This window comes from Hippoglossus hippoglossus, chromosome 8 (genome assembly GCF_009819705.1).
Source record: "Hippoglossus hippoglossus isolate fHipHip1 chromosome 8, fHipHip1.pri, whole genome shotgun sequence".
NCBI classification, from domain to species: Eukaryota; Metazoa; Chordata; class Actinopteri; order Pleuronectiformes; family Pleuronectidae; genus Hippoglossus; species Hippoglossus hippoglossus.
The window spans coordinates 21080842-21094640 of record NC_047158.1 but is presented as its reverse complement, the minus strand read 5'-3'; the positions used below and the strand labels follow the sequence as shown (position 1 = coordinate 21094640).

At 43.8% G+C, this 13799-nt stretch overlaps 1 protein-coding gene and 1 long non-coding RNA gene across 4 annotated transcripts in view; one reads left to right on the top strand and one right to left on the bottom strand.

The window, feature by feature from the left end:
• LOC117765761 (protein Hook homolog 2-like) overlaps positions 1-13799 on the bottom strand; it is a 23873-nt gene extending 10074 nt beyond the window's left edge. The window contains exons 1-23 of one of the 3 annotated variants that reach the window (XM_034592239.1): positions 13582-13799; positions 11932-12014; positions 11513-11585; positions 11331-11381; positions 11054-11186; positions 10714-10781; positions 10506-10571; positions 9613-9693; positions 7835-8001; positions 7503-7643; positions 6849-7050; positions 6596-6706; positions 5267-5354; positions 4945-5011; positions 4473-4610; positions 3830-3917; positions 3461-3466; positions 3269-3303; positions 3105-3187; positions 2897-3000; positions 2663-2764; positions 2304-2375; positions 519-2195 (exon numbers count right to left, since the gene is read on the bottom strand). In XM_034592239.1, coding sequence (XP_034448130.1) covers positions 2067-2195; positions 2304-2375; positions 2663-2764; positions 2897-3000; positions 3105-3187; positions 3269-3303; positions 3461-3466; positions 3830-3917; positions 4473-4610; positions 4945-5011; positions 5267-5354; positions 6596-6706; positions 6849-7050; positions 7503-7643; positions 7835-8001; positions 9613-9693; positions 10506-10571; positions 10714-10781; positions 11054-11186; positions 11331-11381; positions 11513-11585; positions 11932-12014; positions 13582-13626 — 2133 coding nt within the window. In that variant the 5' untranslated portion in view covers positions 13627-13799 and the 3' untranslated portion in view covers positions 519-2066. Of the gene's footprint in view, positions 1-518; positions 2196-2303; positions 2376-2582; positions 2765-2896; positions 3001-3104; positions 3188-3268; positions 3304-3460; positions 3467-3829; positions 3918-4472; positions 4611-4944; positions 5012-5266; positions 5355-6595; positions 6707-6848; positions 7051-7502; positions 7644-7834; positions 8002-9612; positions 9694-10505; positions 10572-10713; positions 10782-11053; positions 11187-11330; positions 11382-11512; positions 11586-11931; positions 12015-13581 lie in introns of those variants that run through there. The other 2 variants (XM_034592240.1, XM_034592241.1) reach the window with 2 other exon arrangements.
• On the top strand, positions 4496-5541 carry LOC117765765. Its single transcript, XR_004614618.1, has 3 exons — positions 4496-4619; positions 5245-5382; positions 5454-5541. It is a non-coding gene; the product is annotated as an uncharacterized LOC117765765 (long non-coding RNA).

The window sequence follows — 13799 nt, the reverse complement described above, 5'->3', positions numbered from 1 at the left end:
AATTAATTTGTTTTAATTTGTTTTCACACAAAAAGGTTTTTCTGAATCAATAAAATCTGTTCACTTGAGAAAATTCAGTTCTTCGGAACTAATTAGATTTCTTTTGTTTTAATGAGAAACAAGAATTTGAACCAAAAAATGTTTTTTTCGTGAGAAACTTCTGAGTCTTTCTGAATTAATTTTTATTTTCTGTTTTCACAAGGAAAAAACTATAATTTTCTGTTTTAATGAGAAAAAATATCTGCTCTGTTTTTTTTAAACTAAGATTATTTTCTAAATTTCATGAGAAAATCCATGAATTCAGTGATTTAACAAACATCAGTTATCAACACTATCTGGTCTGTTTGAATGTGGTGGTGACGCGATCTCCTTCGACTGTTCTGAGACCTGCCCAGTCTGACTAACCAGTTTGAAGAATGTGATCAACTCAAGTCTCTCTCACATCCTCCTGAAGAAGAGTTTGTTTAAACTTCTTGAGTTATTTTTACACATTTTGTCAAAGGAAAACACAAGACGACTGTTCTTAAGATCCCATTTATTTGTTGTGCAAAATTAGAGCGTTACAGGACTACAAACCTTTAACTTGCCTCAAATCCCCGTGTGAAGAACAGTTTGCTGTAATCTACGAGACCATCATGGTACAAACGCTGACAAACAAAAACCCTCCAGCCATGTAAATGTGCAGCAAAGATAACGACATGACACCATAAATATAAACTCAAAACAACAAACCACCAGTGAAAAGACATGTGCACACACACAACAGCAGGATTCTGGTCCGTGTAGATCACAGCACAACTGGTCACCGGGACAAAGACACAAAGACAGCAGCTCTGATAAGGGACGATCTAATGTTGCTACTCCAGCTGAGAAGGAAAAGTATGAACAAAGGCTCGACCGTTTGTTTCTGCTTCGGACTTCCAGTCAACAGACAAAAGAATTCCAGTGCATTGATGAATCTTCCAGTTCAGTTGAACTCTAAATGAGGTTGGCGGTGGTACAGCCGCCGAGTCGTTATTCTTAGTGTTATTATAATTAGGGATTTCTGATCACATAGTGTTTCAATGTAAAGTGGTGAGTGCAATTAGGTCCAACCCACAACCGACGTCCTGCTTCAATCTTTGGGAGGAGGGCACGAAAGGGAACGAGAAAAAAAAAAAATTTCAATAAAATCTGAAGAATTAGCACCAAACGAGGTCATGAAACAGAAGTCACATCATCACAAGACATGAAAATTAACCATTTTTTGCCAAATTAGACGGAGAACGTCCAGGTTTCTTCCACGGTATCACGCCGCTGACGTAATGAGGCACTGGACGAACCCCCCCCACCTAAAGAGAAAGTGCTTTGGTGTAACTTCTGAAAATTACAGTAATTTTTAAGAATGAATGTTATGTTTAGAGAAAAACAGTAAAACGAGACTTTAGCAAATTAAACAAACCTCATGGTCTTGACAATTTCTTTCCTTCAAATCAAAAAACAAACAAAAACATAATGGTCTCAACACAGACGATCTACGAGACAAAAATAAAAACTGATGAACGAAACCAAAGAGGTTTACTAACAGCTTCTTCATCTTCTGTTATCAGTCTATAACTTGTGTAGCTCCATGTCCTCTGAACCCTAACAACACCTCCCTCGTCTACCAGGTTTAAATAGTAACCTGGACAAAACTAGCTCCTAGTCCATCCTAGTGTTAAACATAAGAGATTTAAAAAAAGAAAAAAGATTTAAAAGAGACCTAAAAAGAAACAAGAGCGCGTCCGAGACTAAAGATGAAACAAAAGTCACCTTAAAAGGTGATTCAGCCTCTTTTCAGGCTCTAACTCCTCCTTCCCCAGTCTGTTCTGTTTCTGAGGCTGAACTCTGGATTAGTCGAGTGTTTCTCCGCTGCGGCTCAGCAGAGGAAATAAAAAATGATCTTGTACCATCAAGAGCCAGCAGGGAGCAGTAGCAGCATGGAAAAAATACTCCGAGGTGCAGCGATCCAGTGAAGGCATCAAGGCAAAGTTTCAGAAGAAGTTTGTCGTAGATCATTTCATCTTCTTGTCAGCACGTGTGTGTTTTTATCTCGGGTGGTGTCGTGTCAGGCCTCTCCGGGCGTTGGTGGCCTGCCGCTGCTGGGCGAGGAAGGACATGGCCGGGTGGGACTGTCCCAGCCGCTCGCCGGACACGTGCTGATGCAACGCCATCCCCTGAGGAAAACAAACGTCTTGTTCAAACTCTTTCTGTCCAGGAAAAAAACCTTCAAACACATGAAGGCGTTTTCTCTGCCAACATGTTTTTAGATATTTGTCACTTACCATGTTGTACCACGCGCTAATGAGGAGTTTCTCCTCTTGGTCGTGTCTGGATCTGGTCTTTTCATAGTCGTGCTGCAGGGAAGCAACAGACCATCATGCATTCGTGAGATTTGTATCTGCTGCACATTATTTAAAAAAAACATGGGAGTCCACAGACAAAACGACAGATGTAACCGATTTAATGTTTTAGTCGTGAGAAGGCAGTCGAGACGCTGGACCACACACTTTAAAAAACGATTTCTGAGCAGAGATTCCAGAGACTTGGGAACTCACAGAAACTCTCATGATCAAAAGTGTGGTTCCAGCATGAGTGGAGCTAGAGACGACTCATTGTGTCTTTGCATTAAAATGGTTGTTACCTCCAGGTGGTGGATCCGTCGATCCTTCTCCGTCACCTGGTTCTTCAGAGCCTGGGTGCCAGGAGCCGCCGGCTGCTGCTTGGGATCCATGGTTTTGATCACCTGCACACGAGAGAACTTTAGTGTTCTTCTCCTGTAACACTGTTGTGTACAGGACCGCTCTTAATGAAACGATGCAGTAAGAACCACAGGTATTGTCTTTTGCCTGAGGACGACCTGTTCAGGTGGACTCACCGTTTTCGCCTTCTCCACGTAGCGTTTGTACCGCTCCTCCATCTGCTTCATGTCCTGGTCCTTCTTCCGCAGGATCTCCTGGAGTTCATCGATCTTCTTCGCCACTGAGACGGAGGAAAAGCAAACGAGTGTTTAGAGGAGAAGAAGAAGGAGTTGGACAGAGGCAGGTGCTCCAGGAATCAGTTATTGTTTAATATGAATGACTTACTGCTGTTGTCCACTTTGGGCTCCAGGTCGTCGATGACCTCTCGTTTCTTTTGAAGGTCTGAGTGAGCTTCATGGAGCTTCTCTCTGCAACGAGCACATGACAACAGTGTTTGCTCATGTTCGGGGCAACACATGGAGAAATGATGCACAAGATTTTTGACTTACAAATGCTCCTCGAGCTTCTTCTTCAATAAGGACGACTAAGAAAAACGGGAAAAACACACATTAAAACCTAAAACAGGTTTTCTAAATGGCACAGAAACACGCACAAACACAAACATGGTATAAGCATCAAAAAGCCAAGCTGTCAAAGAGTTAAATCATGGGCCAGGTGGACAGAGGGTGGGCCGTACTTACGATGGCCTGATTTTGGCGGAGTTGACCGATGGGGGCAGACGAAGAGAGACAGACAGAGAGGGGCAGGTGTTAACGGTGAATCACCACAGCACACTTGAGTTAAATTCCCACACAACATGTATGATAAGTAAAAACACTGCATTCATTGACGGCTGACTGTTCAATATACTCCCTCAGTGTGCCATGCAAATGTTTTATGCTTCTACTACATACGAGTGTCACATCTTTGCTAATCCAGTTTCAAAATTTAACACGGATTGATTGTAGGAAACTATGATTTATGATGAGTAAAGTTTGTGTGAAGTGACTAAAGTCTGCAGAGGAGGAGGAGGAGGAGGAGGAGGGGGAGGCAGCTCTCGCTCCACTCACATCTTCAGTCTTGCTGTCCTGCTCCTGCAGCGCTTTCTGGAGCTCCTCGATCTGAGAACGCAGCTCTGAGATCTGCTGCTGGTTCAACCTGGAAAACAGACGAGGAGAGGGAAGGGACACGGAGACAGATTAGGAAGAGAAACAGCATAAAAGCAACACGGTGGAGAGAGATGGTTGAAGATAAACATGAGAGAAGGTGAAATGTAATGTTGTTGAGATGCGTCTCTCTCTGCCCGGCCAGTCCCTGCTTGGCTCTACTGAGCATGCTCCCTCCCCTCCTCTCCTCCTGTTACTGTTGCTGAGGATGCTTCCCACACCCTGGGCCTGGTGTTGTAATACACACGCAAAGTCCACCCACATGTCCACATGCCCACCGGCATGTAAACACACACATATACACACAGTCAAGGGACAATCTGGCTTTCTGCTGTCCGTCCTCCAGTGCAGCCCACACAGCTCCGCTGAGCACACAGTCCAGAGGGTGAGTTGACATTTAGGCAGATATCACTCCTACTGTCAGCCAAACAACCTGCTCAATGTCCAGGAACACACAATATGGCGACATAGAAATGACTCAACCAGTGTGTTGGCCAGTGTGTTAAAGGACACACACACCCACACAAACACACACACACACACACACCTGTTCTGTGTTTCCAGGGTGTTCCTGCTGCGCTGAGCCTCCTCCAGCTCGGCCTGCACCTCCACCAGCTTCTGCCTGTACGACTCCTCCTGGACGCACAGCATCTTGTTTTCACTCTGCAGACGCACCACCGTCTCCCTGTAGCAGGTAAGACGAGAGAGGGGGAGTGGGGGGGGTAAAGAAAATGGAGGAAAGATGAAGTGGGTCAGAGAGTGGTGGGGAAAAAAAAGATTGTGCAGAGTTGACCAAGCCCGTTGAAGGACAACGCCCCGGCCAAGTGTGCCGCCATGTGTCGCTATTTCAGGGGCCAACTGCGCATTCAAGTTCTAAAAATAAACTTTGGCCGAGTCGTTTATCTCGGGCCAGGGAAGATGAATACGGGGTGTAAGTGGGCGAGTCTCATCTGTTACGCACACATCATCCACACAACAGCTCACACGCAGACGTACAGAACAATAAATAACGAGCATACTTGAGCTCAGTCGGCATGATCTCTGCAGCGAGGCTTCCAACTGGGTCCGCACTGTCACACAAGCCTCCTGTGGAGAGAGAGAGGGACGTCACCGACTTAATTAAAACAGTTCTTAAGAAAATATTTAATATGCTAAAAGATGAATGGTCTCTAGGATTCATGATTTGATTCATTATAACAATATTGAGTCGTCGGGACTAAGTCTACAGCCGGACGACAGTAATAACGTGTTTTACCACAAGTGGAACATTGTTATTGATTATTACATCAGATTGCAACTTGTTTATTATCTATTTCCAGACCGAGCGCTGTTACAACTCACCAGCTCCACTGAGGCCCCTCTGTTGGACCTGTGCACACCTCAGCTCGTCGTTCGTCTCCCGGAGCGTGTCCCTCTCCGAGATCAGACGCTGAGGAAACCAAGCACAACACGAACACGTCTCACTTTGGTTTGTACGTTAAGAGAATTTAACTAAAATCACACTTGAAGCGGATTACCCCCCCGAGAGTCATTTCAGAATTGATTTGAAGATATTGTTAATTTCTCTCTTTCTTTTATTGCCTTGTGAATCAGATTTTATAAAAGTGGATTCTTGTAAAACCCATTTCTTTATTCGTCTTAATTACTTTATCTTGTTGCATTTTAATTAATTTGTTTTAATTATGATTGGTTAACATTTCAACAGTGCTTTTGATTCCTTGTATCAATTCATCTTGTGAAGAACTTTGCAAATTTGTTTTGAAAATTGCTCCATAAATAGTTTATTACTATTATTTATCTGTTTACGATTCACTTTACAACATATTCCAGGATCCTGCTCCAGGGATCCAGACTGGGACACTGTTTTGATGCGAGTACGGATGAAGTGAATGTAAAGGCGGATATGTCAGTACACGTCGGTACAGTGTGTATTTCTTAATTACTCCCACAAGTAAGCGAGGACATTAATCACTGCTGTCAGATTGCAGAAGGTGCTAGAACTGACACTGGACGTGGGAGTCCACTGAAGAATAGTACGATATTTGCCTGGCAACAGCTCCTCCAGGCAGCAGCGTGCGTACTGTAATCATCACAACAAGACCTAGTGTATGTCTGGACCTGGTGAACCTGGTGAAGCCGAGGACGCAATCGAAAAACTCGTGTGAGCTTTGTAAACAGCAACTTCCAAAAGGGAGGAAAGTAGCTAAAGCTCGAAATGTCTCTGAACGTCAGCAGATGATGCAAAATACAATAATCGGCGAATAATCGGAACAAATAGAATAATGAAATGCATCGAACTCAATGTGGAAGGTTTCTGTGCATGGCGATTTTTATTAAATGACGGATTAAGATCTTTAGGCTTCATGTCAACCAGCAGTTTCCAAGCTGCACCACACAATTTGTTGTCGGCCAGAAGTTCTAGATTTGCTGCTTGATGCTTTAAAAAAAGTCACTAAAGGGTCTCAGGCTATCGAAGATGCTAAATTGGTCAACAACTGTTATCTCTAAGGACGACCTTGCTGTTTCGCCCTCACCAACAAATGGAGATCCACACAAGGAGATTGAATTAAAAACCAAATCACTGCTCCTTGTGAAGTAAAAGCGGCACGAGCACGTTTTTCCCTCCCATTCACAACTTAACTTTCACTTCCTGACGTTCTTCCAACTCACTTCTTTCTCTTTCAGCTGTGCGTCATACTTGTCGTGAAGGTTCTTGTACTCAAACTGCCACTTCTCAGCTTTCATGGCCTCCGCGGAGTGCTTGGTGTGAAGCTCATGAACCTGCAAGTCAGAGAGCATAGCAACAGTCTGTGTTGGCAAGAGCGCTCTATAAAAACTGCAAACTTTTCCACAACACGTGCCGAAGCCAAGTGATGTGTTCAACTTGGAGATCAACACAAGGAGCAAGCCTCGCTCTCCTTGCCTGTCGCTTGTAGATGTCCAGCTGGTTGCGGACGGCGTTCGCTCGGCGGAGCTCCTCCTCCAGCTCGCAGGTGCGCTGCATGTACACGGTGTTGCGCTCCTCCAGGAGGCGCACCTGTCTGCGCAGGTCTCCCAGATCCTCCAGCTTCCTCTTGTACGTCTCCACCAGCGCTTCGAGCTGGTTCACCCGGTCCGACGAATGCCTGAGGGGGGGGAAGACATGTGGGAAGTGTTGAGCGCCGACACAGGAATATGACTTTTAGTCAAACACAATACATCCGTGTGGTTATGTACTTAACTGCTGAAAAGCAACGACTGACGCAAGCCAGCGTCAATGCATAAAATTCATATTATCAACACAGATGTCAGAGAGAGGAGCTAATGGACGTCTGTGTGTGGGCAGTGTGGGAGTTGTTTCTGTGAGTGTAAAACGATAATAAATGAACTGCTGCTTGTGATAACCTCCATTTTGGGTATTGTCAATAAATCCCTTGAAAAACATCAGATGAAATATGAACAATGTGCAAGTGAGGAACATAATAAACCTGAAGAGTCTTCCTGTAAATATGCATCAAGTCCATGTGGATGAACGGTCGTCAGTGTAAACTTAGGTAAACCAGTAACCTCCGGTACAGCCGAGTACTGGAGGTCTCACCTGAGAATATCCATCTCGTCTTTGAGGCCTTGGGCCTCGTGCGCCAGGCTGTTCAGCTCCTCGTTACGCAGCTGCAGGACGACCACCTCCCGCTCCAGAATCTCTCCCCGCACACGCATGTCATCTCTGCTGTTCTCCAATCTGACACACGACAGAGGAACAGGGGTTTGTGGAGCTGAATAAACTGGATGGTTTCACTATAGCTGTTTTCAGACACTTAAACAACAACAAATAACATGTCTATTACGTAAAGGGCCTGATCAGTGTTACTACTGATGCATCCCTGGACTCTTTTCCCTGGGTATATCTGTGTCTGTGTGTACTGACGGTACCTGTAGTTCTCATCCTGAAGCTGCTCCATCTGACTCTGCAGCAGCAGCAGCTTCTTGCCGGTGATGGCAGTGGACGAGGTGTCCAGAGAGTCGCGGAAGTGCAGCTTCTCTTTCAGGACACGTGTCTCCGCTTGAAGGACCGACTTCTCCTCCAGCGACACTGACAACTGTTCAGGGGGAAAGAAAGAGAAACAGATGTGTTGCAAAACAGAGGCGTAAAGACGGAGATTCAGTTTTAAACGGGTGAGAAGTGATGAAGATGCGATAAGCGACAAATCTGCAGCTGTAAAAGAGGAAGGAAAGAAGAAGATCCACAGAAATCTGCATCAGAAAAGTCCTCGATGCTGAGTTACAGAACAACATCATCCAGGAAGCTGATAAAAACGATCCTTATCCAAAATAAAGGTGAGTGTCAACTGTTCGAGCACTCGTCCGACTCAAGGAGGAAAAACACTGATACGGTGAAACACACTCACCCCCTTTAGTGCAGAGGAGCTGGAACACATGCTCGTTCTCTTCTCACATGCTCAGTAGTCAAAAGATAGTTAGTCAGCTGGTGTGCAATGGTCTCAGGCAGATGACACGTTCTCAATAGTGGCGTTGTTAGCGTTAGCCTCAGGGTCAGAACCAGACCCTCATGATGTAAACACATGAATCTGAATAGCTCACTGAGGAGCATCAGTGATTTGTGTTATATTGTTATAGTTGGAGGGCAGAGATGTTCTAACGTCAGGGCTGGTGAAGGAGGTTTGAGCGGAGACAGGGAGAGAATGTGCAGTAAATGTGCAGTTTAGAGTCGTTTTACATCAACAACATGTTTGTGCTTGAGGTAGTTAGAGAATCTGGTATTTCAGTTTTAAAAAGGGGAACTTATCCTTACCTGCTGCACCTCTTTCCAGTTTGAATACAGCAAAACCCTACACTGAACTTTAAGCACAGATTGCATGCTTTAGCACAGGACCAGTAAATAGCTTTCAAAACAACACAAATGACTAATCCCTAATGCGTGGGCTGAGTAAGTAAACAAACAGGTGGGCTGAGAGCAGCACAAATTATTGTTGGCTACAGCTCCGTCCCGAGGCAATGTGTCAGTTCTATCTTCATGTTATGCAACTATTGACTAAAGTGTTTCTTTAAAAAAAAAACAAAATAACCTACATTAATCCCTCCTCGGTCAGTCGTGCACAAACAAGGCAGAGGAACACAGAGTCTCAGGCGGATCAATGAGAGCTGAACACATTTAAACATCTCAACTGACGGCTTCGTGAGATCGGAAACATAAAACAAAACGAATCACCCTCGAAAACATCGTTAAAGTAAAAAAAACTATAAATAGTAAAACCTTCATGGAACCAAAGCCCAGTTATGCTCCACAGCTTTTCACCATTAGCCCATATTTTCAAATCACAATTTGCCTTGTCGGTCTTAACAAGGTTCAGCAGCCTCTGATCTTAACTCTCGACTAATCACACACACTTTATATAATCCAGTGTAACTTTTAATCAGAGTGACTGTTCACTCTGCTTCACATCTCAGCAGCATTAAGTTCCACAGTATCACATTAACAGAGCGGAGCCAGTGAAACATGTGATGCTTTTATTGTGAAGCAGTCACACAAAATGGTTTGTTCTGAAGATGATTATTCGTCAACAAACAGCAGGTCACAGTGAGCAGTCGCATGCGAAGCACTAGCTGTTACCTGACTGACCACAAGTGTCACCGCATCAACCAGGGAAATCGTATTATTATAATATTAAGGAGATAAGTCATAAACGTACCTGATGTTGCAGGTGTTGACAGCGTTGGCTCAGATCCCCCTTCTCGTCTGCTTCCTCACTCAGAAAATAATACTTTCTGGACTGAAAACAACACAACACAGAGACAGAGGAGATACTTACTGGTCAGTAGGCTGGAGAAAAACATGATAAATACAATTAAATAATGAAAAAAGATATAACAGATCCCGGTTTGTATTCCAGAAAACAGATTAAGTGAAAACTGACTTTGTTAAGTCTGAGCTGAGGGAAGCTCTGGGTTTTCTGTTCGGGAAACAGAGAGACTGGAACTCACAGTCAGTTCCTGGGCTAATTTACACTGTGAATGTATAACTAACTTCCTGGAGGTGTTTCTCCAACAAACCTTCTCTTTGCTGAGCCTGAAGAAGTCATCTGACACGACATTTAATTTCCTCATTCACAGTCAAAGTGCATTTCAGCAGCACGTTCATCTGCAGACGTGGGAGAAGATTTAAACTCCATTGGACATTAACTTGTCGCTCAAACCGTCTAACATTACGTCTTTTATCGTCCATCAGTCATCAATGTGAGGACAGAGACAGTGAACTCTCACATTCATCTGTCAGGTCGTCAGCTTCTCCTGCACTGAAACATTTACATAGATTAATACTAAACATTTAAATCATCTGTGTGAGGCTTTAGACACGAGACTCCGACCTTGGAGGAATCGTATCTCATTGTGATTGGTCGCACTGACGGGACATTCCAGTCCTACTCATCATAATGTTAAGGACATTTCATGGACTGTCCCAGTTGGGCCCAGGTGGAAAAGTACCAGAATTCCCCTTAAAGCTTTGTTAAACCTGCTTTCTGATACAGGCCCCCGGTGAGAGGGGGGGGGGGGGGGGGGTCAATGGAAGAGCTGAAGGTTTCACCTGCGAGTCAAAGTCTCCGTAGGTCTCTGGGCTTCCTGGTTCAGAGGAGGCTTCCTTTGATAGGAGCTGAGAACACAAACAGCCATAAGAAAATCAATGAGATCAATCAAAATATGAGAAAGATACACGAGCATTATCTGGGCAGCTTTGTTTGATAAAACCTGGAATGTACTTTTTAATCAGGTTTAATGTTTTTCCAGAAACTCACCTCTTGAATGGCCGTCATCACAACGTGCTGGACGGATTCCTCAAGGGTCATTATTTGCTGAATTTGCTCTGTGTTCAGGAGAAGAAATAACAGACGAGTGAATGTGCTGCCAAATGCAGACGATGGCTCAAATAATCTTGGAATCTTTGCAATTTCAAGCAAGTATTTAAACACAAAAAAGGTGTTTAAATTATTATCTGTAAAATGGTTTGAGTGTGGTTGGTTTCAAAACTTGACTGACATTAAATAAGAATCATCTGAGACATATTTGACTTAATCCTGTTTGTTTTGTCCACAGACGGCTGCTTGGTTTTCTTTTCTTCTACAGCCGACGGCTCACCTTGTTTTTTCTCACAGCTGACGGCACAGCCCAGTACAAGCTGCACCAGCTTGCCCAGCTCGGTGACATCACCCATCTCTCCGATGAGGTTAACATCTGGCAAGTGTTCCTCTGACACCTGATGACCGAGAACCTGTTGATGGAGAGGGAAGGTGAGACAGAAGTGAGTCTGGAGATGAAAGTAAGAAGGAGACAGAATCTAGCAAAGGAAATACAAGAAACTAAAGCTGCTTCCAGACATGAACTTGACTCAGGATAGAAAATACAATCTTCTTACGTCATGATAATACTCCAGCATGCTCTTGAGAATCTTTTTCAAGTTGCTGACCTGAAAGAACAAAACAAGAGCAATAACTTTAGATTCTCATTTTCATCAGGGCAAAGTGAAAACCCTGGACATATTGGTTACTCTTGTTTGCTTTAAGGTACCATGTCATATCCTGTTGTTTCACCAATTACCTTGAGGCGCCAGTTGGCCCCGCTCTCCTCCTTGATCCTGCCGAGCCACGCCTCATTAAACCAGGAGGGGTCTCTGTTAATGAGAGCACGAGAGGACTCCAGTGACAAGGACAACACATTTCTGGACATCAAGATTCACAGGAGGCCACGGGGCAACGGAGGCTGTGCGCTTCTGTTCTACTCAGTGCGATGACATTTGAATACAGCAGTTCATTAAAAGTCATAAGTCACATGTGGGGGGGGAGGGGGTAAGGCTCGAGAGGCAGTTAATGTAACCTCAAGTAAGAACACATTTAGATTGATTCATAAATTCTTCAGTTGTGTATTTATCAGCAAGGGTGTGGGTACAAGGGAAACCCCTCGGAGGTAAAACAAAATGCAAATCTACATGAGTTAAATATGAATAGATTTGTGCTTACATTCTGTGCAGCACATGAGCAATGGCCAGTCCGCTTGCCAGGTCGTACTTGCTGCTGCACGATGGCACATGAAACGTCTGCAGCTGAGAGGGAAGATATCAAACATTATTAAACATTATGTAACATAACATTATACATTTCATGCACAGACATATTTTTTTTTAAACTATTAAATTAAACCAAACCAGCAGAAAATCACATTATATTAGAATATATGTCACAGATATGAAAAAGATTTGGGATGCTGATTTGGTTGAATGAGAAAACTATGAAAACTATATCAAGGGAGAAATGAACAATCAAATTCATAGAGTTCACCTGAAAAGCTCAAACTTTGTGAGCCCCTTTCTGCCTTAATTAGGATCCAAGACACATGAAATTTCGCTTCCATGTGTTTCTCACGTGAACAAATCAGCATGAAAAATATAATTAATATCTGTGAATGTGTGGCCCAAAAGTGTGATGTGTCTCAGATTCTAATTAAGGGAGATAAGGGCTAACAAAGGTTGAACTTCTTGCAGTGACTCACTTTGATTTTGATCATATCTCCTTTAACATAGGTCACATAGAAATGATTCTCATATAGTTTCAAAGCTTTTTTTAAGCAGTATATTATCACCAATATGCAACATGCAGCACTGTGAGTGATAACAGTTAAAGCTGAATTGCAAGATAAATATATTTTAAAATTGGTCCGATTTCCACCCAAGTTAGTTTATGATGTTATTTATACCTGCAGAGAGATGGTGTTTGTTTGTTTTTGTTGTTGTTGCTGAGATAAAGTTATTTACCTGAAGCTTCAAAACTATAAAAGAACCATTTCTCTGTGACACATGTTAAAGAAGATTCAGTCAAAGTCATTGTTCTAATATCAGTTGAAGCTTCAGGTAAAAAATCATATCTCAGCAACAACTCAAACACAAAACACTCTGGAGTTTATTTTAATAATATTAAAAGCCAATTTTGATGAATCTGACAATTCAACTCTTCCTGTTATAATCACTCATGTTGCTGTTATTTTAATATTGGGGACTTTATACTGTTTAGATAAATATATGTTAAAAACAATATGAGAACCATTTCCTGGACCTACATGAAGATGATATGACATGTCAGCCCCACAAGAGCAAACGTAGTTAACCCACATCTCCATTAATTAGGATCTGTGAAGGTTTATGTGACATGTTATGATCCTGATGAAGACTCTGGCTCAATCCTTCTCCTGCCTGTGTGAGGAACCAGTGCCAAACCAGTGGATTTCCCTGGGACCTGGGCCCAGTGGCTGTGTCGGGACCCACACAGCTTACTGGGAGCTGCTGGGTCCCAGTGAGCTGTGTGTGTCCCAGTCTGTGCGGAGCCTGCAGTCACTGGAACAACAAGCTAACACCACACAGGGCAAACTTCCACTGCTCTGGGGCTAGCTGGCTAAGTTAGCTCCGGTGGCTAGCGACGGGTTAGCATCAAAACACACACTTCACACGGGCTCCTGCGTCAAGTGGCCGGGGGACTAGAACCAAGCTTCAACTTACAGGGGCGACGCCATTGCTGTCCCTTAGTTAGCTGGTTAGTTAGTTAGTTAACTAGTTAGTTAGTTAGTTAGTTAGTTAGCCACCTGCTGTCACCTGTTAGCCCTGCCGGGGACAAACTTACCCAGGTTAGCAGAGAGTCACACAGCTCCGCTTTATCCAGACTCATCGTGTTGATCTCGGTCTCACACTCACACACACACACAGGAGGGTTTCAGCTCGAGTCCCTTTACTCCCCTCGGGTTCGACTCTCGCTCTTCTCCACGTCAGTCATGACCCGCGGCCTCCTGCTGCTGCGGCCGCTTCGCGTTTCGCCGCCTGCTCATATCCCAGCGGGCACCC